This window comes from Nicotiana tabacum, chromosome 7, assembly GCF_000715075.1.
Source record: "Nicotiana tabacum cultivar K326 chromosome 7, ASM71507v2, whole genome shotgun sequence".
Classification (NCBI taxonomy): domain Eukaryota; kingdom Viridiplantae; phylum Streptophyta; class Magnoliopsida; order Solanales; family Solanaceae; genus Nicotiana; species Nicotiana tabacum.
The window spans coordinates 171,847,413-171,874,612 of record NC_134086.1 but is presented as its reverse complement, the minus strand read 5'-3'; the positions used below and the strand labels follow the sequence as shown (position 1 = coordinate 171,874,612).

The window sequence follows — 27,200 nt, the reverse complement described above, 5'->3', positions numbered from 1 at the left end:
TACATTTTTTACACAATATTGTTCAACTTTCATACAATAATTATATATATAAACAAAATATAATTTTTCTATAATTTTACTACAATTTCGTAAATATAATGTATGTCATGTCTTCTTCGAGTTTCAATCTGAAATTCAGCCAAAATCAAGTCTAATCTTCACCAAAATACCCTCACAATTGAGATATAAACTCCAAACCATATTCCCAATTGTTTGCAACAACACCCAATCCAAACAAATAATGGTTTTGAAAACCCAAATTCGAATTCAAAGCTTCAAAGCTTTTTAATGGCTGTAACAACAACATACCTAGTAAAATCCCACTAGTGGGTCTGGAATGGCGGTCAATGGTAGAATTTTTGCTCTCTTTTTCTTTGCTTTACATTACTGAAATTAGGGATTGAGAGATAGAGAGAGACGTAGAAAGAATTCTCATTTCTTTGCAACAACACCCAATTCAAACAAATAATATTTTTTGAAAACCCAAATTCGAATTCAAAGCTTCAAAGCTTTTTTATAGTTATCAATGGTGGAATCATGGGTGAGTGCAAGATGCGTGGGGGAGGGGGTGGGATGTGGAGAGAGAAACGTAGGGGGAGTGGAAGATACGGTAGAGTTATTTTAGGACACTAATTATTATCATTAATTCCCTTAAAATGTACATAAATAGTAATTGGGTATATAAAATATAATTATAGTAAAACTTGAGTAAGAAGGGTAATAAAATTTCCAATAGTGTATAGGTATGTAAAAATCCCATTAAAGAATATGGAGATCCCAATAATTCCTTCTTGTAGCTACTCGTGGCATTTACTTAAGCCTCCGAGATTCCAGCAGTGATGCGTGAGACGAGAAAAAGGGAAATTCTAGGTGTCAGTTGTAGAGGATTCCACATCACTAAACTCTACTCCCTCCCTCCGATCCACAATAAATGACCAATTTACTTTTGACACGCCCATTAAGAAAAATACTAAATTCTATACAAAAATACCTAATATGACTAAACTACCCTTAATCAAATATTTAATGTGAGTAAGAAAACTTTTTAGGGATATGCACATAAGGGTAATTTTGTAAAAATAAATTGAATTTTTTCTTGATTATATAAATGGACACTTATTTTGGACCAAAATTAAAAAGCAAATTGGTCACTTATTGTGGACCGGAGGGAGTAATTTGTAGACAAACACAAGATATGATATTTCAACATTTGAGGTAGATTCCATATCACAAAACTCTAATTTGTTAGTCAAACACAAGAGCTTATATTTCAACATTTGAGGTAATATATTGACATATTTCCATTTTAGGGGTGGTCTGCTTTAATCAAAGTCAACTGACTCACCTCAAATACGGGGTTCGCTTTCATCGAGCTGGTCGCTTGAGTCTATAGGCTACCTTTCCTATCCGCTTTTCTGCAAGCTCTACTTTCAGACCGAGCCAAGCCTGTAAAATACTTGAAATGCCGATTATACTGGGTATGTTGTTGTTAATACTTAAATGGGCCAATTGGCATTCCACTCACTTTATTGAGAAACTATGGCATACACTTGCGACAAGCTAGGAGAAGCTGATGACAATGAACATGGTTTTATACCAATCAACTTCTAAGTTGCTGCCTTCATCCTATTCCTCTGGATTGCTAGTATGCCTTTTGCCCAAAAGCAACTGTATCCACTAGACACGAGTCCCAGAGACTTGGAAAGGGCATTCGTTCCTCTCCTACCTTAAGCTACAAAATCTTTTCCTTTTCTCTTGTCCCTGTGAGCCAGTGCCCGATGACAGTATGGTTGTGAGAGTGGAGGGTGGTGGCAGGCAAAGATCAGGTCCGCTCCAGCCACTTGCTCCATCATAATTGTGTAGGAACATCCCTTGAACTTATGAGACATTTGCAATCATTACAGACATTTACAGGATACAAGTGCTCCGTGGTAAGACCAGACCCCAACTAGAGCAATACCAGGAGCTAATAAGGTACCCACTTCGCGTTCCTGACTGCCTGAGGCAAAAGTCATGTTTTGGATGACATACAAATGACATTAGCCACCCTTCATCAAGTCTATAAGCAGCTGTTGGAAGTGCGCATTGCTTCGTCAGCATCAAATACGAAGCAACCGATAGACTGAGACCTACCAACAAACAAAAAAAAGAGGCAGGCTTAGCACAAAAACTTGACACAAACAATTGAAAAATAGTAATCTAATACAAAAAATCTTGAAGAGTGGCATACGTATTAATGCATAACTACATCTGAAATGAAGCCAATACCTAAAATGCTCGAAGATCATTCCACACAGTTCGACTGTAATCATTGATGTATGCCAAGGAATCCTTCAGAGCATCCACAGCTTGACTTCCAGATTTTCATCGTACCAAATGATATTTTGAAGTTGTTATTGCCAGGTAGTGGACATGGAGGGAGATTGTTACCCTTTGGAGCAACATTAAATTGTCTTTCAGCTGTGCTTGAACCATGATCAAAGTGCTGTAAAAGTTAGATCTGAAGTTCCAGTATTTGCATATGCAGATTCAAGCAAGGAACATGCAGCAGTTTCTCAAGAGGCATCATAAAGGAAGAACAGGAAGCAGTTGCAGATGAGAGTATCCTACCTACAGCCTTCAAGTTGGACCCTCAAATTCGCTGCATAGACTGCATCAGAAAACTACCAATCCTCCCAGTTACAAGGAGATCCAGGATGTATAAACAAGATTATCTAGTTATGCCTAGAAAAAGCATTAAACAAGATTTCTAGAATATTTCTCACCTATAATTGCTTGTCAATTGCCACGTCTCTTGAAATGAGGAAGCCAAAGTTCCAACATGGCTCTTGTGGCTAAGGAAACTAAGCTCCAGTTTACCTCAGAGCTTCTTCAATGTTATCAAAGAATATCATGAAAGGAGTTCTGGAGTAGGAAAAAGAATAGTGTTCAACAGCTCAAATCCAAGGTGTCCAACCCTCATACATGTTGCAAAGATTATCTACACTTGTTGCTTGTTTGAGCAGATAATCCACTTGTTCTGCAACGCTAATTTCCCTAAGGAGAAATAAAAGCAAACATGGTCATTCACATTTAATACAAGATACTTATCTAAAGTTTTCATGGGAAGGATATACCTGTTATCAGCTACATCTCGACCATCTAACTTCATCTCCACTCTCCTTAAAATTGACAATGCATATGCATTTTTACCTAGGAGAACAAAAACAATATATATATATATATATGTAAAATTTATAAGCAGTGTAACCATTCATGAAATGCTATTGAATAATCAAAAGTACATTGAAAACCAAAGAGCCAGAGAATACAAGAAATTAAAAAAAGCAGCCCGGTGCACAAGGCATCCCCCATTCACGCAAGGTCCAGGGAAGGACCGCACCCCTATTACTAAGACTGATTTAGCACCCAATTGGACAGCCCTTCAGTATTTTGATACGGTTAAGAAGGCGACAAACCTTACCATTAAGTACCTAACAACAGAAGTTTTCTGACACTTCCTTTTGTTGTTCAACATGAAAAAACAATTTTATTAATTTCCAAAGAAGTCCTCTGGGTAAGCTGTCCTCTATTAAATATTTAAGTAGAATTCAGCAAGATAGAGCGCCTCAATCCTATGTAGGAGGAGAGTTAATTCGCTTAGGGTATTTGGCTTTCCAAATCAAGGCGGGCAGGAAAGCATGGAGAAAATGGGATCAACCAAGAAGCAATACAAAAAATTGAACGGAAATATGCTTGAACATTCCACATTTAGAACTCCGCCGTCAGAAAAGACCAATAGAAGGTAACTTCACATACTTCTGTATTAGCTTCTCTTTGAAGGTCTATACAAAAAATTCTAACATCTGAGCCATCTTGTTGGACAAGGTATTTAGTTTTTTATCACTTTGCCCCTTTTGACCAGCTCAAAAGTTAATGCTGTTGAGTTGTCCCACATTGGTGGGATTTGAGGTCCTTGGTCTCCTTATATGGTCTTACGCACTCCTCGCCTCATAAGCTAGCTTTTGGGGTTGAGTTAGGCCGAAGATCCATTTATCATGGTATCAGAGTCAGGTCCATCCCAATTATTGTTACCGATGTTGAGCTCCCATTTATATTGTTCATGCTCCAGTTTGCTGGGCATGAGGGGGGTGTTGAGTTGTCCCACATCGGTGGGATTTGAGGTCACAATCTTCACTTCATAAGCTAGCTTTTGGGGTTGAGTTAAGCCCAAGGTCCATTTACCATTGTGAGAATACACGGGAGAAAAATCTATCTTATTAACAATGATACAATGAGCAAAAGTCGCCGGAAAAATTTGAAAATAGTGAGACTAAGCCGAATTCTACACTACAAAATAAGTTCTAAAACACCACCAGAAAACGGAAAACCTTTCTGGAAAGTACTGTTCACGCCGGAAAAAGTGCACTATTCATGCCTGAAAAATAAAATTTGTCAGAATTTGATGTAATTTATATGGGTAGGCTCGGAATTACTAGACGAGTAAGTTGTCCTGAAGAAATTTTGTCAAAAAGAGGCTGAAATGGCTCACGCGCGCCAAAAAAGTTATTGTAGCTCGCCGGCAGCGCGTGGAGGCGCGCGAGTGACTTTCTCCCGGAGCGATTGACTGAGGTTTTGTTTCCTAACTTTTCCGAACAAGACGGCAGTGTTGGTTTTCGCACAACATTTACCGATGAGGAGATAACGCAAATCAATCTTGAGTCGTCAACCGGAAAGACACGATGATTGACTTTTCTGTTCCGATGGGACTGGATTTCTTGAGTTTGATAGCACAAGGGTTTCGGATCTGATGGTGGTACTGGTATTGCACAGTACCACTGTAGCAGCGATGAATCCTGGGAACAAGACGAAGTTGCCAGAAAATTGCACGGCGATGAGATCTTTCTTTCCGGATGTCGCTGGAATGACGCACAATGGTAATTTTCTCATTGAAGCTCTGATACCATGTGAGAATGCACAGGAGCAAAATCTATTTATTAACAATGATACAATGAGCCCTATACATAATACATCTTCTACTCCTACTACATATGGGATTAGGACTATTTATAACTATCTAACAAATGCAATGAAGGGTCTATCCCAACCTCATCCACTCACTTAAGGAAAATTTTGTAACATGCAAGTAGGGTGGCAAACGGTTGGGTCGGATATGGACAGGTCGAAAACGGGTAATGCAAAAACGGATAAATTATCCGACCCATATTTAATACGGATAAAAAAACGGGTTAAGCGGCGGTATCCATGACTCCTTGAATATGATCACTTTTGGGAGAATTCCTAGTCTCCCAAACTTGAGAAACCTTCAATTTGAGGCTTTACAAATGTAAAAGTTAAACCCATTAGTTATCCATTCATTATCCATTTTCTAAGTGGATATTATGGTTCTTATCCATATTTGACCCGTTTTTAAAAAGTTCATTATTTAACCCATTTTTTAATGGATAATATGGGTGGATAACTGTTTTCTTTTAACCATTTTGTCACAACTACATGCAAGCAATACCAAAAATAATCTGTTTGAGGCAGGCGTTAACAGCAATTATTGGAAGAAAAAAGTGAACAAGTGTAACTCAAGCCCCTCTCTCAACGATCAATAAATTCTCTCAATTGCCATAACCCAAAATAAAGAATACCCATATTAACCCCCAATACTCCTCCCTACTGAGGAAGCACTATTGCACACAGCCTGGCCAGCATTCTTTAAGTGTGACCAGTGCAAAACCATAAAATTAGATTCAGTAGAAAGTTTCATATTAGAACCCTGTAAGAACAGGAAGTCACTGCTACTAAGGCCCCCAGTGATACAAAAACAAGGTAAAAGAGTATCACTGATATAATTTTAACCTCCCAAAAGACGAAGGTGAAAGGGATAGCTTTGGTAGGCTGTACTAATATCTTTAAGATATTCCATTTTAAGAAATTTCCACAATCACTTCCTACAGCAAAATACTTTGTGATAGAATCTGTTGAAAAAAATTCATTTTCCTCAGACCTACTCACCAATTCAAAAGTTACTCCTCAACTTATAACCACCTCCCACAGGAAAATCATGCCCCAGAATTTCAATTCAGGCAGCCACAACTTTTAAGACCCAAATAGAGAATTAATGGCTAGAAAGGCATGTCTGGGAAGTGAATAATTCGCCGGCTTAATAGGAAAAGAGGAACTTCCAGTCTTCTTAAGAAGTTCTTGCTACTACTAGTCCAAAGGTGAAAACCTTGAACTAACATGTAGAGCCCTCTAAAAGAGGTAAATGGCTAATCAAGAAATTGCAATCAGCTGTTGGAACTAGACAACTAGTATGAAACAAGTATATAACCCACTCCTCGAGGCTGGTAACTACTCGACAAAATGTTGTAAACTTATTTCCTCATGACAGGACAATGGTGTTGTTTGACTATGCCACAGAAGTCTTGAGTTTTTAACTATCAGGAAATTTAACCACATGAACCTAAAAGGTCAAGTTTAGACATTATGAACATTCAGTAATAATTGGACAGAAACTGTTGATAAATCCTCACCTCTGGTTGTTCTGCTTGCAGCCTCTATATTGATAAATGAAGTTTCATGAGCAGCCTCCTCAACCTTGTCTTTGCTTGACAAAGGTTCTTCATTTCCAAGCAAAAGTTTCATCTCAAACGTCTCCTGATCCAAACAATAAGAGTGTCAATAATTGGAAAAAATCAGACTGTCGCATCGTGCAACTAAAGACACAAACCTGTGTCTTTTCAGATTCCGGCTGTGGCAATCCTGGAAGTGCACTTCCAACTGAGGAAACATTATGTGAGTATTCTCTTCTTTCTGTGTCATCAAAACAATGTGGAGTAATTGGATCGGTCAAGTCTGGGCCATTGGAACTATTGGCAAGACTAACTTGAGATGATGTAGCTGCAGACTCTGAGCTGCTACTGGTCATGCTATCAGGGGGAGATATCCATCCCTTATCTTGCAAAGACAGTCCACTAACATCAAGAAAATCTGTGCTGCTTTTTCTGTCTGATTGGGAGAAGATTTCATTCTTGCCTTCATATTGATCAGCAAGATCTGGCCTATAGGAATTGAGATCCTCTGACCTTGCTTCCTGGCTTTCTCCTAACCCCTCAAGTGCCTAAATCAAATAACAACTTATTAGAATCTTAGAAAGAGCATCTGCAAAATGCATGTTTATTCTCTTTACAACCTTATGAAGATTTCCTGCATGCAGACTTGCGGATTGGGCTAGCCTGGTCAACATTGAATAAAGTCCCTCGACAGAGATTGTGAGAGATTGAACCAAGGGCTTAAAAACTTCATAAGTTTTTTCAACTTTAACATGATAAGACTGGAATATAGCTTGTCCATGAACAGGAGATATTTCCTTAGTTGCCTCTCTTTCCTTTGTCATAGCTTCAGTCATGGTAGCAACATCCTTACATAATAAAGATTCAAGTGGAAGTAGGATGCCATTTGCCTGTCCATCAAGAAAATAAAATAAGTGGTATAATGAGAAGGAACCTTGGAAAAATTTGCCACTCGAATGAGACCATGAAATCATCTCTCTAGTATCACCACCTGCCTAGACTCCCCATTCCCCCGATAAGAAAATAGGAGTAATCTTTTTTATGGTAATGAGTGTTAGATTACATTGCCACCTCCCCATTATATGGAGTTATGGACTGAAACTGTAGGAAAAGACGAGTAAATTAAGAAGGAAAAATAATATGAATAGGGAAAGGAACAGACAAAGGAAACATCATCCATTTCTATTGCTCTGTCGCTTTACAATTTTATTTTGCCTCACTTTTTTCTATGTGACAGACCACAAAGTATAAATGACACCTAACACTGTTAGAAGATGCAGTATCAGAATGTGCCTGCTCGGAATAAGGACAAGTATAAAACAAAAAAGTATAACTACAATCTGCCTCTGCTGCTACAACTGCCTCCTGCTCCCACCTCTCCACCTCACCCAATTAAGATAAGAAAGGAAGCGAAACAAATGAGAGTAGAGGAAAATAAGAAAAATGAAACCTTTGATAGATCTTCCATGAGAGACGAGTGCAAAGCAGTTGCCTCTTTTGCTATACTGTGAACATCATGCACACCTTCTGTTACCGCCAGAACCTTTGGAAAAGGAAAAAATATCAACAACTAAAAAGAATTACTCATTTTCGTTATGTGTTTATATCTGGATACTGCAGTCACAAAAACTCGTTAAACCTTTGTTGATGAATAATTATTACAGCACTTAAGGTGATGCTTCTAATATAAAATGCCTCCTTTATGCACACTTGCCCAAGATATATAATTTATAAATATGCTCAATAACACTTCAAGAAATCAATGAGAGTCAAGGTCAAAGGTCAACCTAGAGAAAGCTTGACCATGATTCACATCAAGAGTGACATCTAGGACTCTATAACAGAATAACAACATTATGGCAAGGTAAAGGAATCTAGGAATCTTATTGTATGACCAGACATACATTTTGAAGGAGAAATCCAGCAAAAGCCACGTCCAATGTTGTAAAAGGCGAGACACCTAGCTTAGTTTGGACTTGTCTGAAATTATTCTGTGCTTTTACAAATTTTAATCTTCATATTTCTAGAATTACTTACTGAAACTTCCCATAGAGATCCAGCCCTTGGTCTATGATATTTCTACCTATTCATTTTCTTGGTGGATTCAAATCTAACTCTTGCTGCTGAATTATGAGAATAAGCTACACAGGTGGAATTAAGGATGCATGCAGCTTAGGAGAATACGCTTAGCAGATGGAATCAAATATTCATGTAGCTGAACCAAGCCAATTCGGGCACAATTTGATTAAAAGCACTGACATACATGAATCTGCATAAGAACGTTAATTAGCTGTGAGCATCCTACCTCTTCGAGCATCGAACCACACTCAGATGTCAAAGCAGTACGCCCCCTTGTAATGCCCCCAAATGCAGATAGTGCCACACTTAATTCATAGGAACAATCCCTCATCGCAAGCAGAGTGCTTTGCAGATCACCTTGGGGAAGAGAAAAGTCGACGGCATTGAGAAAATACGGGAAAGACAAATTTAAAAACATCCTTGCTCCAGTTATTCATTAAAAAATAAAATACTAAAGAACCTATGCATTATCACACTAGTTAACCAAGTCATAAAAGAGAACCACGTGCCATGACTACAGACAAGTAATGCTTTCCTTTCATGTTATAGGTTAAAAGATGATGAAATTGGGCAATGCAAAGAACTATTGTTTTGTTGTTGTCTCTCTTTTTTGATCTTTCCAAGATTTCCAATGTGATGCCACTTACTATCAAAGAACTATTGTTTTGTTGGAACTCCAGAGGCATCAGCAAACAACTTAAGAAGATTTGGAGCACCATCCCTGCTTGCATATGCGGGAGTATATGGAAAGGAAGAAATGGCAAATGTTTTGAAGGAAAGTCATTTAGTGTACAGCAGCTTAGATCCAATTGTTTAGGTCTTTTTGCTTTTTGGTGTAATCTTCACGATGTAAGGAACGAAGATTGTATGTCAGATTTTATTGATTCCCTGCAAGCATAGGTTTGACAATGCAGAACTCCTTTCTTTTTGTTTTGTTTGGAAGGCCTCCTGATACTTGTAGAGACTCAGCACCAGCTTGGTGCTAGGCAATTTCTCCTTTTATACAAGCTACTTAAATTTTTTTATTTTTAAAAACATGTTGAGATCGAGTGGTTTAGTTGAATATATATATACTGGAATTTAGTATATAAAATCACGCAACGACTAGTTCATCTTATGGTAGGCCGAAACTCCACCTCTCTTGTTTAGAACAGAGAAAAGTTTCAAAGTTTCAATTTCACATTGACCAATTGTCACTGTAGTTTCACATGCTTGGTCCAACTAATGAAAGAACCCCAGCAGCACATAAGGTTAAAAGTAGACAATCAAGTAAAAGAGCTAGATCTATCCCCATTTTGACAGCTTAAGATTTTAGATAGCCACTGAACATCAGTATCATAAAATCATGTTACCTGATGCTGACTTAGCTTTAGCAGATGCAACACAGAGTTCGTTAGTTGCAGAGAATAAACCACTTGAAGCAGCCTCCATGTTGCTCTGTGCAAGTTTCCATTCTTGTTCAGTACCTGATGCATAAAATACAAAAAGATGATATTTGCCAATGAGAAGCATGCAATACCACTAGCAATGCACCTTTTTCATTTTTAGAAGAGAGAACATATAGATTTGAGACTTACGCGTAAAGGAATGAAAAGTAACGTCCAAGTTTGTCAGAGCATTTACGTAAGCTTGCTGCCAGGTCCTGCCATCTGCAATGCTCCTCGATGGATAAAATTCTTCTGAAGTCTGGAAAAAGCCGTCTCTCGATAATTCAAACTCCAATACTGAGATGCAAAGTTTCATCACATCTGATGCCTTTTCTCGAGCTTCACATAATAACTGTTGGCGCCTCATTAGATGATCATGGAATTCCTGAGGTATTCCTGGATTCCTTGCCACAGTACTTCCAGCAGAAGTTGAGCTTGCACCTCCACAAGCCCAGCTCATAGCTCTCTCAAGCTGCCCTTCTGCTGTGACAGAAGTTCTCTCGCAGGCTTGCAGGCCTTCCAGCGATCTAGCTATTTTTGCAATGGAAGATTGAAAATTCTCAAGCAATTGAGGTCTGCTGATGTTTAGAAGAACTGGAAGAAGTCTGGCATCACTTGAAAGATACTTATGAGATATCAGCCTTCTTCTTTGCAACAGACTAGCATTTCTATCATGCATCCATTCAATCTGAACAATTTCGAGGCTGGTCTTAAGAAAAGCCTCCTTCAACTCACTCACCTGCCTCTTCATGAGGGAAGCAGCTGATTTTGCTGCTCTGACAGTTTCATGTGCATTGCAGTACTCCTCAAGCATGACTCGCACATCTCTTACAGCTGCAAAGTTATTATTCCCTTGATCACAAGTAAGATCTTCTGTTGACTCTGTCTCTTGCTTCAAAAATTCACTTTCTTTCTCTAATCTTGTTATTAAAACAGGTGCAACTTTCTCTTTCAAGTACTGCTCAACATTTTCTTGAAGCTGGACTTCAAGTTTTTTCTTCACTATATTTACAAGCTGATCAAATCCCAAACTTTGATCAGCTTGTAAAGCTATATTTTGTGTACAGGAATCAAGAAAAGAGTCGACTATATAAACCTTCCACACAAAAAATGCATGATTGCTCCATATGGCAGGAAATTTCCAAATATATTCAGATAGCGGGCATCCTGAATTAAATAAATTCTTTAGGTGAGAAATCCCAGTTGAACCATATTCAACAGGTGCCCCAAGCAATGACAATTCTCGATCAACTGCCTCCAACTCAGAGAAGGGCTGCATTAGTGCAGCCAGAAGAGCTCTGCTTCTGAAAAGATGTAGTTCCTTATCATGTTCATGAGTGATCATAGATTGCAGATTCTGTTCTAAAGAAACCAGAGAACTTCTAATGGTTGCTTCTTTCTGTATAAGAGATGAAGTTCGCATGTCCTTCTGGTTCCAACTTTGGTGGAGCTTGTCAAGTTGTGCTCTACATGCTTCTTCTTGAGAGGCTAATTCCTCGGCCTCTTCCCAAGATAAGTGGTCTCTACCCTTAACAGCAGCTTCTTCAAGAGCCAACTGCTGCTCAGTGATGAGACCAACCTTAACAAAGTAATTCTGTTCAAGCTCAGCCAAAGAAGCCCTCTCCATTTCCACCTCAATAAGCTGCTCTAATGCTGTATCTATAGATCTCCTGATTTGCGAGAGTGATGCAAACACATCCATAACTTCCGTATTGAACAAAATTACTGATCTGATGACCTCTGGAAGGACAACTTCAACCATTTGGCCCACCAAGTTTTTACAGGAAAACAGACTGGCTTTGAAATTTGAAGTCCAATTACTATCAGATAAAGATTCAGAAGTGTCAATACTCCTATAATCCATGCTGACATACTGCATAAGTTCATTCAGAAACTTTGCTACAAGCATGCATTTTTCCACTTGCTCCTCAAACTCAGAGAAAAAGGTTCCAAGATCAGAGCACAACATTATGTCTGTGTGTCTTCTCCTAGTGAAATGACTCAACTTTTCGAGTATTTTGTGCTTAACATCATCATATAGAGAACTAGAAGCTGCTTTTAAAACTGATAGAACTTTTTCCTTGGTCTCTTGAAAGTTTCCGTGCCAACCACCATCCTGTGAGCCTCCGGGATCTGAAGATCCTGACTGACCAGCATCCTCCTTCCTCTCAAGACCAGCAGACTCCATGTAGTTCATGAAAGCAGATAGGAGACTATTTTTAGCTCTTAATTCACTCTCAGGCCCAATTGAGTGAACGAGCTCTGCACACTCTTCTTCCATTCTCTCTATTTCTGCTGCGTACTGACCCACTTTCAGGCAAAGATCATCATATCTATTCTTAAAAGAATCCATACCATCAGCATGTGCCTTTCCAATAAGTTCAGCAGCCTGTCTTCGGCTGAGTGATAAAATGTCAGAAGACAGCGTATTCATAGCAAGCTGAAGAACTTGAGCCCAACCATGGATCGGACTGGAGGTGTGGTAGTTGATTGGCAAGATCCTTTGCAAAGCCAAAGAATACGATTGGATAGTTGATATTGCTGAAGAAAGTCCATGATCCAGCTCAGTAACTAAGTGAGAAACTTCTCTATCTATATCATTGCACTGAGCTTGAGTTGGTTCAGGGACAACGGTCAAAGGAACCCTGGCAACTAGAACAGCAGATACAAGAGATAGAGATTCTTCTTTACCACTCAGCTTTATGCATGCTCTGATATCTGGGATGGAACTGCTTCTTAGAGCATCAAGGGTCCCCCCATGCTGTTCAATCCAAGTTGTTGCTTCTTGAGCTTTCTCCATTACCACAGCTTGAGCTTGTGCCAATTCTCGAGCCTGCCTTTCAAGAGAAGCCCGGATGTTCTCTGAAGCAGAAGTAGCTTCAGCAACAAGTGACTTCGCAGATGTCTCATTTTGAACAAGGTTAGATCTCTCTTGGTCAGAATGACGGTAAAGAGCAGAGATAACTTCGTACTGATTCATGATGTTTATAAATCTCTGCACATCAGTATAAAATAATTAAACTGAGTTCATTTTAACTAGGAACTAAATGTCATCACCTGCCAAGGGAAGCTGACTGCATACCTCAAGACCAGATTCAACAGCTGGTAAGGTAGACAGTAGAAGATCATGATGCTCCTAGATAAAGAAAACAGAAGAAAAATCATTCATTTAACAAACAGATTCAAGTAACACTCTGAATGCTAGATCTTGCATCTGTTTACAATTTGCCTCACTATTACTGTTATAATGAGAAGGCAAAAAATGATACTGCAGTTAAATCAACATTATGTATATCAAATGTTCTACATTTTGGGCGTTCTGCATAATATCAAGACATAAACATTGACGTATTTTAAATTTAAAAATAAAATATCCAAGATACAGGGTAAAACATGGAATTCTTATGTGATTAAATTCCAAAATTCCTATCTAACAAATTGAATAATTTAACAGATTCACAAAAACCATCCAAAATCTCTATAGCAAGAAAAAGAGTACAAAAAGGTGGAAGCTTTTTCTTTTCCTTTGATAATATGTTTAGTTCATCGAGTATTCAATGTATTAATCTTTTATTGGTTTATCTCTTTACCTGGAATATGTATTGCTGTCTTTCAAATATTGATTATTTTCATTACCTATCCATTAAAAAAAAAAAAAGAACACACATCACTTAAATCTATACTTCGTTAATTGATCATTTTTAGTTTACTTATTTCATACAACACGAATTTAGAAGAAATATAGATTATTGTATGGAAGAGAAACCAAATCATTTAATCTAACTGTAACACTCAAATTAAAATACCGGCAGTTCCTTGATTAAAAAATGTAAAATATGAAACTCTTATGTAATCAGTTTCCGCTTTTCTTATCTGACCTCCACCAAAACATCGATGACCTGTTTCGCAAGAATATGAAAACTTCAGATTTTCTTTTTTCCTTTTGACAAATTGTTTACCTCATTAAATATTTACTCTTTAATTAATACTCTAAAACCCCCTTAAACTATTATATTTTTGTCAGTTTCCTACTTAAACTATTCGGTGTCCCCAAAACCTCCCTCAACTATATTGTCCTTCATATTAGAACCCCTTCATTGCTAACCTGGCATAACGTGTGAAAACACTCGCTAGGGAGCGCGTGGCAGTCGAAAACAGCCATCAAAATGGCTCATATGTCAGAAAATAATGGCTAATTAGCCTAACCTTCTTTCACATTTGTTTTTTAAATAAATATTCTCCTTATTTCAGTTATATCCACCTTTCTTTTTCATTTTTTCACCATTCTTCCTCTTTTTTTTTACCTTTCTTCTTTATTTTTCACCTTCTTCATTTTTTAACATTTTTTCTTTAGTTCTCCATATGGGTTTCCTCTGGAAAAATTTCTCCCTCTCTTGTTTCCTTTGAAATGATTTATTCTCTTTCTTGTTTTAGTCTTCTTTCATGTCTTACACATATTGTTGAAAGAATACCAATTTAAATCTTCTTATTAAACTCAACACCTTGTAGAGAATAAAGTTGAATATCTTGAACCTTCTTTATGTAATCTAGAATTAGAGAATGTAATTGTTGGCCAATTGATTTTTTATTTGCGAAATTTTATTTTGTGTAATCTTTTTTATGTAATATAAGATGATTTTTACGAAATGCAACAATATATGCCTTTATTTATATTTTTATTGTGCTAAAAAGTGAATATAAATAAGGACTTATTCAATTGGATTTTAGCACAAAGCACAATCACAATTAAACCTAAAATTAAAACAATACTTTAAACATTATTTTGGCCAAAACTACTAAAATTAATCAATCATTCGAGAGTAATACATCATGAGTAAACTATTTAAAAAAAAATTTACAAACCATAAGTTAATATAGTTGGACAGACGCACCTTTAAAAGTCCAACATGGGGTTTTAATATATAGGGGAATATAGTTCGAGGGTTTTAGGGACACCAGATAGTTTAAGTAGATAACTGACAAAAAAATGATAGTTTAGGCGGGTTTTAGGCTGAGTTAAATAGCCATGTGTAGTGCTACGTGGCACGTTTTTTAAATAATTAGGAGCGTGTACTGCACGCACCTCTAAGAATGCAATGATGGGTTTTTAATATGAAGGGCAATATAGTTCAGGGGGTTTTGGGGACACCGAATAGTTTAAGCAGGAAACTTCAAAAACATGATAGTTTAGGGGGATTTTAGGGTATTAACTCTTTCTCTTAGTGGTTCTCTATTCGGAATATTATTGCTCTCTCAAATCTGGATTCTTGGCATTACTCATCCATTAAAAAGAAACAGACGAATGGCCTCTATCACATTGTACAGAATTTTCTGTAATCTCTTAGTGCTACATCGAATACAAAATCTTACCATTCCTCAAAAGAGAAAAAACAAACAGAAGAACATTCATCATTGATTTTCTCTCTCTCTTTTTTTTTTAACTTTGAATATTTTATTTATTAATTATCTATGCAGCACCTTAGTTATTGACATAAATAGGTAGTTGCCTGGATGAGAACTAAATCTTTCCATTCAACTCTAACACCGGCAAAAGAAAGTAGCTACAAGTCCTGGATTCAAAATAAGACAACATTGGGGAAACATATCGTCATTAGGTTAAATTAAAGCACAAAAAAAATGAATATGGCTAAAAGAGAATAAAAAATGAGCACAACCAAACCTTACTTTGAGTGCCCAAAGAGGTTTCCTTAATACTATTATTTTTGTCTTTTACCAATATTTTGGCTAAATAATCTAACAATAGAATATACAAATTAATGAAAGTTCATTGAAAATCTCAAAGTTCTTTTCACAGCTTTGTGTATTTGTAATATCTATTGAAAAAAGAAAACATGTAACATGAAATACTCACTTCCTTTGAAATAACACAGCTAACTTGGGATTTTTATTTTTTTGAGAATGAGCTAACTTGGAAAAAAATTTACAAAAAGAAAATTTGTTGGGAGCAAAATTTAGAAGTTCGTATTAACATTAGCATCTTGATTTAGAAGCTTAGGGGGTAATGTGGATCGGGGGCTTGGGAGAGTCCTAACTCCTAAGAGGGAGTTTTGGGAGGAAATCTCTAGATTCATGGTAGGGTGGTATTTTCCTTGGGTGGTAGGAAGAGACAACGACACAACAAGATTTCTGGAAGATAGTACAACTTTCACTGAGCAATTGAGGAGTTCTCGGGGCTCATTAATGATAACTTGCTCATTTATCTTCCTTATGACAGGTGCAAAGTTCACATGGTGGAGAGCGGAACATTCCAGGTCAACATCTAGGCTTGACATATTCCTAACATCCACCGTTCTGGAGGAAATTGACTCGAATACAATCTAGATTCTCCTGCAAAGCCTAATTCAGATCACTTGCCCATTTTGTTGGACTGTAGCAGGATGAGGAGTATTCCAACACCGCTTAACTTCGGGATTATGTGGTTGAGCCGCAAATGTTGGAGACACAGTTAGGCTCTCCCAAAAAAAAAAAAAGACAAATTATCAAGCGCAATGCCACCCATCATCTCGACTAGCAAAGGAGCTAACGGCACGAACAAGGAAGTTTTGAGGATGGTACAGATCATGAGGGAACTGATGAACGCGCTGGTGGAATTAGATGGGAAGGGGAGAGGGAATTCAGGGAGGGAGAAAAAACAAGGAAGGGAGAGATTAAAGGGCAACGGCTCAAGAAACTAGTTGAACAGAACGTAGAGTTGCAATGGCTAAAAGAAGGGGCTGTGAACAGACAGCTTTTCATCGACTAGCGGCAACAAATAGGAGGAGAAACTTTGTAGAGATAACAGAATTGGGGAATCAATATACTGCGAGGAAGAGGTTAAAAGGGCAATAGTGGAGGGAGATAGTGGAAAAGGAACTATGGGAAGCGGTCCAGAGTTGTGCCTAACATGAAGCACCAGGACCCAATGGATTCACTACGGATTTCTTTCAACATTGGTTAGAAGATTACAGCAACAATAAGAAATGCAGTTATTGCTGATAGTACCTGCAGGGGAATACGAATTTCTTGCATGCGGGAGGCAAATAGACTCAAGCTGACAGCAAGATCCATCCCCTTCCTTTCCTCCCCAAAAATTGCTGCATCATCATGGAAGTCTCCACGTGTCCATTCCACTAGAGGATCCCACACAAAGACCTCAAGTAACATCAAGATTATGTCCTTGTTCTTCTTTAGAACACCAAGAACAGCTTCACAATTAGCTCTGAATGTACCCTCTATGCCAGTTAAACCTAGAGCTGCTTCAATTGTCTGGGTCAGGCGGAAAGGCACTATTTCTGGGATCTTTAATCTTTGCCCTTTATCAAAGCAGACATTGTAATCGATATGCACGATATCCCCAGAGCAAAAATCCATAAGAATATTATCCAAATGACGATCCCCAAGGCCTAGAATGTGGCCAACGATGCTCATGGCTGCTACACTACCTGAATATCTGCAAGCAAATAATTTTCAATCATTATAGATAAGCCACCGATCCAAGATCCATTGACAGCCTCACATGGAAATTGCATTGTCATGAAACATTACTCTCACAAGAACAAAAAGATTATTCTACAGCCCTTTCTTGAGTTGAACACTAGGATAACCATAGACCAATTCCCTTTGCAGAAAATCTTCAACAGAAAACTGTGAAATCCATTATCAGATGCATTGCATTTACAGCAGACTATTGCAGGTACATAGCAAAAAAACATTACCTCTTTAATTTCGAGCTGAATGCTTTGAATCCCTCACTCGCACACCAAAGTTCCTGGAATAGAAGTTGCTTAGGGGCTTCCTTCATCAGATCCAAAAGTACCTTACGTTTAACTTCATGAGGCCAATCTCTTCTTGATATTACTCTTCTTATGCCTTTCTCCTTAAGTGCAGGTATGATCTTACCATAAAACATGTCCATTGGCCGAGGAACAGGTGGAGGAACTGTCTGTTTTGCATTAGCACCTAGCGCAGAAAGTTCTGCCAGCTGGACCCGACTCTGCCATGCCTTAAAGACACTATAAATACTTACTACATTATCCACCCACTGGATGAGACCAGCTCGACCACTAATAGGTGTGACAGAGTAGAAGCGAACACAGACAGACCGACTCTGTACTGCAGATGATGATTGCAGAGAACTGTTAACTGCTTGTAGCAGCTGCATTATTCTGGCATCAAGCCGCAGATCTTCACGCCCTTTCAACAGATATGTGTACTTCTCCCCATCAGAGCCTACTATAACGATCTTTTTAGGTTTTGTCTTGGTAGATAAAATAGCCACCTGTTCACAGAACGAAGCAATTGTGACAATTCCACTGGAAGAAGTATTAAGTCCCCCTTCGGATTCAGAAACTGTAATCTGCTTCTCAAGACCAGGCATTGGAACATCAGATGATGACAGAAGAGACAGTTGTGGTGCTACTTCTCCTAGTGATACTGAGGATTTCCTTTGATAAGATGCCAAGGATGCAGCGATGTTATCAAATGGTCGCCAAACATCCCCAAGAGCTGCAGCAGATGCAGGGGGGGTTTTGAAAGTTCCGATAGCAGATTTTATTTGTTCCTTGTAAACCTCATGGAACCACATTTCATGAGGGGTTTCAGGTTTACGAGAAGTAGAAGCAAAACGACGCTCTAGGACAACAACAATAGGAGCCATCATGGCTGAGTACTTTGCAGCATTTATCTTGTTCTTCTCTCCATGGCTAAGAGTCGGGTTTTCTGCAATTCGTGCAGCCTGCTCTTTCAGCAAATTTATACGCCTCATTACATCTGGTAAAATATATCAACAAACAAACAAGAAGAGGTAAGAAATTTGCACTAAATTTACTGCTTCCCTTCCCAATTGAATGCTTATTGACTTGGAACATGTACTGCGGTAACATTTAAGTACTGAGTGTTCGTTAATTTCATAATGAAGAAATGCGGACGATGCTAATTTTTGGATTTATCATAAACTAAAAGAAAAGGTCCATTGAGGAAGTTAAACATCACAAGTTTTTCAACCTGTACACTGTATAAGTAACTTAAGGTATGCTTTTTGAATTATCATTCTCTTTCTCTTAGATAATTTTAGTAACTTCTTAATATTGTCAAAACAAATGTTCATGCTCAGAGTTTTCTGATGCTTTTTATATGAGGTGGGCTTTGACTTCTCTTTTACCTTTAGGACTTGAAAAATATGAGCACCCAGCCCTTTAATTTTGATATTCAGAAAAAGGTAAACACAGAACCAAAAAGAGCTCATGACTAAATGAAAGAGCAACAGCTACCTGCATGAAGATCTTGAAGTGTGCTGAGCCATAATTCCTCCCAGAGGACTGTTACATTTTCAAGCTCTTTTATCATCAACTGGACATCCTGAACTAATTTAGGATACAGCTCATTCTGCAATTCATAGAAAGATTTAACTATTTTTTGGTTCTCAAAACAGATTGAGTCAATACAACCAAATCTGGAATGATTGTATCTGCATAAACCTAACAAACTTGGGAAATTTAACATAATGGAGATTAAAGTAGGAGACCAACAGAAAAACAGAAGGGCAAAAAGATAACACTCTGCAGCTAGCACCGTATTTATTTATGGGGAGGATGCCATTTTGCAGAAAGTTATAAGTAACCTAGCTTTTATTTTAGGTATAAAGCTGATCTACATATGAGCAATAAGACATAATAAACTGACTATAAGGGGACTCAAACACGCGTCGATTTATCTTAATAGTTAACAAATAGAAGGACTTCCTACCATAACCTACCAAGAAAATTCTTTTTGAAAGTTGGAAAGAAGAATTACAGAAAGATATCATGGTCCAATGAGACACTTAAACAGGTTAAAAGATTATCTATCAGAAGAAGTAACAGAGACTGTCAGGAAGACCAAAAGGTAAAATGAGTTCAAATACTACCATTTTGGAATCCAAATGACAACAAAGACCGACGTAGTGCTGGGAAAAGCCCTTTGAACATTTTCCACTAAGCTACAGAAGTCTTACTATAAGAAAGCAGACAGAAATCCCAAATACAGAACCACAATTAACCACATGCTATCTGACCATACTTGAATTGAAAAACATAACTGCATGAGAAATCTCTCTATATCATAAAGACAAATAATCAGATATAATGGTAAAGAAAGAATTTACCAAACAAGCTAGTATTTGCTGAAGCTCCTCAGAAGGTTCACTTTCATAAGAGTTTGCATCAACTAGCGTTGGATAAACAATAGACCTGGGAGATAGCTTAGCCAGCTTTACTAGTAAGGTCTCCAATTGTTTTCTAACCACTTGTTCAGGGTGGGAACTTAGACGAGCAAACAGCTGAGGTGTTATCTCCTACAAAAAGAAGAGATAATTAAAATATGACAAAGCAATCAAAACCGAACCTTATGCAGAAATTGAACCTACCTGCCATGGTAGCAAAGGAACTGCTGAAAGTGCAGGTTCAAGTGTGTCTTTCAGCTCAACCCCATAATTGAGAAGAATATGCAACACATAAAGTGTGGATCTAAGAGTATAGTTCACAGACTTATATTTTGACTCCTCACTACAGCCGGTTAATTGGCCATCTAAAGATCTGGAAGATGCATATGAAAGAAAATTCACAAAAGCTTGAGCAGCATGGCCAAAGAGAGAGACCCTTCTACGCCGCAAAGACCACCAGATATTAACCAAATCACCAACTAAGGATATGACAGTAGCTTCTTCTAGAACAACATTTGCTTTTAATAAACATTGCTGCAACTTAGATGTCAATGTATTGGGAAAGAATTCACCATTATAATCTTCTACTCCAGGGGCTCCAGCTTCAGCTTCGATAGTATCTACTACCTCCTGCAACAGAGAGCTAGCAATGCCATCACATTGCATGCTTTCAGAAGATTCAAAGCAGCAAGCATCAGAATCTCCATCTTCATTCAACACTTTGCCACAATATTTGCTCTGGAGAAGCTTTGAGATAATGTCTTTCACTTTCAGAACTTCTTCCTCAGTTAGCTTAAATCTTGTTGGTTGGATTTCAGAATCAAGAACAGCAGAAAATGAGCAAGAAAAAAGGGTAGCTTCACAAGGGGCACGCAATGATGATCTAGCTTGATTATAACACCAAGAAGCATATGAAATCCAAGATTTCCCTAAAGTGGGACAGAGTTGGGACGACAACTTTGTTGCAGTGCCCACCAGTTCCTCAATAGTAGCATTCACATTCTCCTTAGAAGCCAGATTATCAAGAATGAAGCTAGATTCCTCTCTGCCGGGTGAGGTGCTGAAATCACATCTTATTTTGAGGACTATGTCTTTCATCCCTGAATTTGAATAACCTTCTTGCAACCAATTCGATAGTTTCAGGCATGCCTTTGCCTTCAGAACTCTATCAATGGCGTCAGACGCTACAAATGAAGATGAAATCACGGAAGAACGGACATATGACCAAAGACTGGTTAAAGCATCTTCAAATTTGTCTTCAGCATGCATCAACAGTACTCTCTCATACTCCAAGCTAAGAATTATATTGTCACGAGTACTTCCATCAGGGCAACTAGAAAGATGTTCTTTGAGATAATTGTCAAGACGATTTGCCAAACGGAAGTTTTTTTGCTTACGAGCTAAGCTCATCAAATTCCTGCAAAGTTTGAGAGTCATAGGTGATGCGGGGTAAGCCGTTTGACATATTCGTAGGACCTTCAACCATATACTGCAATCTTGGCGAACTTTGATAATCGGAGACTTCATCGCTTGCATATGAGAGCTTAATAGCGATGGAAAATGCTTGTCTTGGCTTATATTGAGCTTGTAACATTCTTCAAATGCAGAGATGCAGTATAACTGATTGACATGTGATGCTGCCTCGACAAGTCCATCCAAAGGCAAGACAGATAATGGTTCCATCAGCATCCCCTTGGCCTTCTGCAATTCCTCTGTTACCCTCTCTATTCTTCCCTCAACTTGATGAAGCATAGCTTGCAACAGCATTTGTTCACTCCTTTGCAAGGCCAACTTGGGATCCAGAGTGAGTTCGCTGCTACTTTTAGGGGTCAAATCAAGACAAGCCCATGCTGCCTGAAATTCACCCCCATCAAAGCGTGCCAAGGCTTGAATGGAATTTACTTCATTGCCAGCAGTTGTTAGAGCACCAGAAAAACTTTTTCCAGCATGCTTAGCACGGAGCATTTGCAATTCCAACAGCCAGGATTCCAGGGCCTTCCAATCAGAAACTGCCGAGTAACTCTCAATAATACGTGCAATGGTAAACTGTACACCATCAGAACACATAGAAGTGAGTGAGTTTTCAGTCTGTAACAAATGAATAAAGTGAGCCGCAGCTTTTTCATGCTGACCTTCAGCTTGATATACAAGCCCAGTAATCCATGAAAAATGTCCAATTATTCCACTATCATCTAAACTCTGGTTTTCATCAGTAAACAAGGGAGAGAAAACTACTGTAGCCCAATTCTGGATACCAATTAATGCCTCTGGCTCATGAGTTTTACAGAAAGCCAAACATATGTGCCGTAAAACCCTCAAGATATCTGCAGCATACCTGGCTCTGACATTGTGGATATTTTCAGTCACTTCCACTCTAGACCTGTCTTTTATAGCTGAAGTCACTAGGCTCCTCAGCTCCAGCAAGCGCAATGCGCAATAATAAATCGTAGCATCATGACATTGGAGCGCCAATCCTGCATTCAACATAGGCTCACTTATCCGAGAAAACCACTCCTCACAAACCTTCTTATTTGCCCGAAAGAACAAGGAACTTTGCCGAGAAGCACTGGGTAAAACAGTTGATCCTTCATATGCATTGTACACATTTTTCTTAAGAGCCTCAACAAAATCAAGCAACAATCTCATAGGTAACAAGTGAGCATAAGAAGAACCAATAATATTTAAGTTTCCATCACTTTGATCAGCATCAAGCTGCAAGACATGAGCAACATCAAGAAGCATACGCTCCAATGCTGCAAACGTTTGAGTTGGACCACCAAGGTTCGTCCTAAGGCGAGTGGTAATACAATATCTAGTAGCTTCATGTATTGCCCACCATGCACCAGCAAGGGTGTTAACAGAGCAAATTCTCTCAAGAATATCTTCGTCAACTTTGGTATCCCACAATAGCCCATTCGAGCTGCAATTAGCTGTTTCCTCAGGCTGAATCAAGGTAACATTTTTGGGGCGCCCGCAGCTACAAATGAGCCTCTGGATCCAAGAAGAAAGAGGCACTTTCCATCTCTGTGCAATGTAACTAAGTATGGTAACAAGTTGCTGTGAATGAAGTTGCTGAGGCAGTTGCTTAAGTGCAAAAAGTTGCTTCCAGTGCAGGTTCGACCTACTGTTAAATCTAAGAACACCTGGCCAGCATGTAGTAGAAGCTACATTATCACGGAGACCACATGCATACACTGTAATAGGTAGCACATTTGAAAGCAACCTGACAAATGCACTTCTTATATCTTCATCTGGATCACCAAGTTTTTCAAGAACCGCCTGAGTAGTAATTATAAAGTGTGTAGGATGAATAAGCTTTGCTTGTAGAAGCATCTGAAGGACTAATGCAACAAGAGATCTCAATTTTGGTTCTCTATCTGACGCCGCATCCAGAACGGAGAACAGCAAATCCTGGACAACGTCCACATATCCAAATACTTCATATGGAAAATATAATACCTTCTCATTCTCATATATGCCAACAACTTTTCCACAGAATTCATGTATCCACTGTAGTGCTTCTATTTTAACTGCTAGAGGAGAAGTGACATGAAGAGCTCTTATAAGAAGGATACCATACATTTCCAGATGCTGTAGGACTAGCCCAGGAAGTTCATTCCTCTCATTCTCAACCTTTTTGAGTTTCTCAGGTGTTATTTCCTGTGAAACTGTGGCTGTAACTTGTTTCCTTAGAGAACACTTGCTTAAAAATTCAAGTGCCGCTAGTCTTTCTAACGTCTTGAGAACTGTGACTTGCAATTCAACAAGCCCTCGGACAGGTGACTCAAAAGGGTTAAGATTGCCAATAATGCTCGATATTAACTTTCCTGACCTATTAACATACAGAGTGTCGATTTCCATTTGGCCAATCATGCTAGCTCCAGTGCCTAAAGAAACACAACTAAGTAACACCCTCAAATCAAACTTAATCAATGCAAATAGCTCGGATTTCGAGTAAGATTTAGGAACCGTGACATCATACCCCGGATTCTGCAGGTCTGATTTTTGTCTGAGCATGCACCTTAACAAATCCAGCTCCTCAAGCAGCACAATCACTGATTTTTCAACAACCTCAAAGTTTCCATGTTGAAGCAAAAAAATATAAGTAGCTGCCGAACTTCCTGGCACTAAGTGGTTGGGATGCAAACGCAGCTGAGATATAGGTGCACCGAATTGTAATATCTTGTGAACAGATGATGGAGAAAGACCAAGCTTTTGCAGAGACAGCAACTGTAAATTGGTTTTAAGAACCCCATGAACCTGAAAGGAATCAAGCTTCTTCATCCCCGTAGACAGGTCTTTACTTGCCATCTCCAAGCTCTGAAACAAGATATCAACGGCAATGGGGTAAAATGTTGCAAACCGTTCACTCAAAATTTCAGCAAGCAAAGTCAAGCATCTCCAAGAATCCTCAATCCATTTTGACCAGCCAAACTTTTTTCCCATCATAGACATGCATTCTAATAGAACAGGAACCATTTTACAAAGAGGTTCACTTATCTGCTCAAGCATATTCATCTCCAGCAAACCGGATGCTGTGGACTGTAACACTGTAGAAAAACAAGACAATAATGCAAGTAATCTTTGGAATTGCTGGGAGCTACCAGGACTTCCATCCTGAAGCAGCACGTCCATGTCACCTAGAAACTTCGAGAGCAATCCCAATGGGAACTGCATATTAGTCACCCAATATTTCTGAAACTGCAGGAAACTATCCATAATAACGCGCCTATCAGATTCTGCAAGGTCCGGTACCATCGCCCACCCAAGGAGGAGATCAACAACATCAACAAAATGGGGCTGAAAGCATCTAAAGAACTTCAAGGAGATTAGTGTTAAAACAGCGAGAAGCCTGCGCAGTAAGCTCAAGGAGGTTCTCTCATCCTCAAGAAGCTCTTGGCAAGCCTTGAGAATTGGCAACGCAAACCTCTCAACTGCAGCAACATCCCCAACATTAAGAAATTCACGCAAGCCCTCCAATGCAAGATCTGTTGTCCCATCTGCTATAGTGCTGAGCAATGGCAATGCCCAACCAATGAACCGATCAACCAAACTGCCAAGAATGACATGGTTCTGCCTTCCATTTGGAGCTATCGAGATTAAACACAGTACAGAACACAAAGCGCCATGAGCAGTAGCTGCTGCCTGACGCACTGAATATGACCTGAGCAGCAATTTTTATGCCAAGCAAAATATTCATCAGACAGTCTGATTTCATAATCATAGTAACAATTATTAAGAAAATTGATGTTGTATGACATTAAGTTAAGTAGGCTGCCAATTTAATGGTGTGTGATCAAAATACCCATATGATAGCTTGTGTCAAAAATGATTGTGTAATATGATTCCTCATAAGCAAATGGCAGTATTGTTCAAATAGCACTAAGAGAGATGGCAAAGAGCAAATTAAATTTCTTTTGGGAAATTCATCGAACACATGGCATGCATATAAAAGAACAAGTAAATAAAGTGCAGAAAAAGAGAGAGAGATATTCAAATAGCACTAAGAGAGATGGCAAAGAGCAAATTAAATTTCTTTTGGGAAATTCATCGAACACATGGCATGCATATAAAAGAACAAGTAAATAAAGTGCAGAAAAAGAGAGAGAGATAAAGGCATACTTGTCGGAGAGGAGCTGAGAGAAGCCTTGGGCAAGGAAAGAAGCGGAGTGAGTGATGAGGAGAGAGTTTGGAGGGTAAAGAATGGCGCGTTTGAGAGAAGTTATAGCGGCTACACGAGAAGACTCGTCATCTTCAGCAGCTGAAGTTGTTGAAGTAGAAGTGGATTTCGAAGGATCTTCTTTGGGTAAAGCGACGGTGAGAAGCGCCGCTAATTGCTGCTGCTGGTGATGAAGTCCTTGCATAATTCCTTATTCTACACATGGATTCTCCATTTTTCTTTGGTCTTCTTCGGTTACAAGTAAGAGAGCTCTTCTTGTATTTGTTGTTTCGTTTCTCCGTTCACCGGCGAGTGAACTCATCCAAGAACGTCGTTATTAATGTAAATGCACTGCCACCCCTAAAAGTTTTTCTTATTCATATTCCGTCCTACAACTTTCCCTTTTAAATCATTTATAATACCCGGGTGAAATAAATTTCCTTTTCCATCGTTTTAAAGATTTTTTCACTATCGGGTTTGTTGTCGTTGTTAAACATTTTTCCTTTTTATGTATTCCAAACATTCTTATTTCACAGACGAAAAAAACAAGATTTCATATGCTTTGCATGTGAAGGAAAAGAAAAGAAGAAAAAAAGGCAAAACGGAAAAGAAATAAGAACACTTGCAATTCCCATATATGTTGAAATGAGAAATATATTTTTTCCTATTTTTAATAAGAGTTTCTCTTTCTATTTTACAGGTAAAAATGAATTTTAAATAGATAAACTTTTCTATTTTGAAATGTCTTTTCCGCTTAGTTTGAAAATTTTAATATTTTCATAATCAGTAGTTAGTAGTTAAAATGACTAGAACAAACAATAATCAAAGATCTAAATTGAAAAATGCAAGAGATGTTGGAATTTGGACTTACGTTAATTGGTTATAGCCTGAAAAGATAGCGAAGTGGTCCAAGTGGTGGATAAATAAAATGCCTAATATTAAATATTTTGTGTGTGGATAAGTGAGGCCCAATAACTATTGGTCTGTGATGGATAGGCACTCTTTATAAATAGAGGTCAACCCCCCTTACCTTAGCTATTAGAAAATCATAGTGTATTCTGCCTCTTGAATACGTGGTAACGGTAGACGTCCCATCAGTCAAGTTCTCTGGACTGTGAGAGCGCGTAGCTAGTGGATCGTGGAAGTTGGTCTCAGGCTTAATAGTTGTTTGTTGTCGCTGCTGAATCTATGGAGTTTAACGGTACGCTTCCTTAGACTCTAACTCAAGATTATGATTTTATATCGGTATGATTGTTTCTTAATATCTGCTATGG

The 27,200-nt window shown here is 38.5% G+C and overlaps 1 protein-coding gene across 6 annotated transcripts; it reads right to left on the bottom strand.

Annotated features, from left to right (window-relative positions):
* Positions 1 to 1,181: 1,181 nt before the first annotated feature.
* LOC107823315 (uncharacterized) lies at positions 1,182 to 26,312 on the bottom strand. 6 transcript variants are annotated; one of them, XM_075218121.1, is made up of 20 exons: positions 25,890 to 26,312; positions 20,472 to 25,431; positions 20,211 to 20,399; positions 19,339 to 19,453; positions 17,785 to 18,838; positions 17,072 to 17,519; positions 13,152 to 13,205; positions 10,220 to 13,064; positions 9,995 to 10,108; positions 8,869 to 8,999; positions 8,014 to 8,106; positions 7,184 to 7,453; positions 6,722 to 7,111; positions 6,525 to 6,648; positions 3,117 to 3,192; positions 2,766 to 3,036; positions 2,611 to 2,663; positions 2,269 to 2,465; positions 1,526 to 2,129; positions 1,182 to 1,446 (listed from the first exon to the last, which is right to left on the bottom strand). In XM_075218121.1, exons 1-16 carry the CDS (start codon positions 26,129 to 26,131, stop codon positions 2,937 to 2,939), a joined length of 11,205 nt encoding a protein of 3,734 aa, XP_075074222.1. In that variant the 5' UTR covers positions 26,132 to 26,312; the 3' UTR covers positions 1,182 to 1,446; positions 1,526 to 2,129; positions 2,269 to 2,465; positions 2,611 to 2,663; positions 2,766 to 2,936. The 6 variants fall into 6 exon arrangements, with proteins under 6 accessions (XP_075074222.1, XP_075074220.1, XP_075074221.1 ...); XM_075218119.1 differs by having other exon boundaries at positions 1,182 to 2,129; XM_075218120.1 differs by having other exon boundaries at positions 1,182 to 2,129; positions 2,269 to 2,460.
* Between the last annotated feature and the right edge of the window lie 888 nt (positions 26,313 to 27,200).

Coding starts and splice junctions, on each gene's coding strand:
- LOC107823315 (XM_075218119.1), bottom strand. CDS start 26,131: ATGCAAGGACTTCATCACCAGCAGCAGCAATTAGCGGCGCTTCTCACC. Junction 13,065..13,151: donor CTGTTGAATCTGGTCTTGAG/GTATGCAGTCAG, acceptor ACTGATGTGCAG/AGATTTATAAACATCATGAA. Junction 10,109..10,219: donor TACTTTTCATTCCTTTACGC/GTAAGTCTCAAA, acceptor TTTATGCATCAG/GTACTGAACAAGAATGGAAA.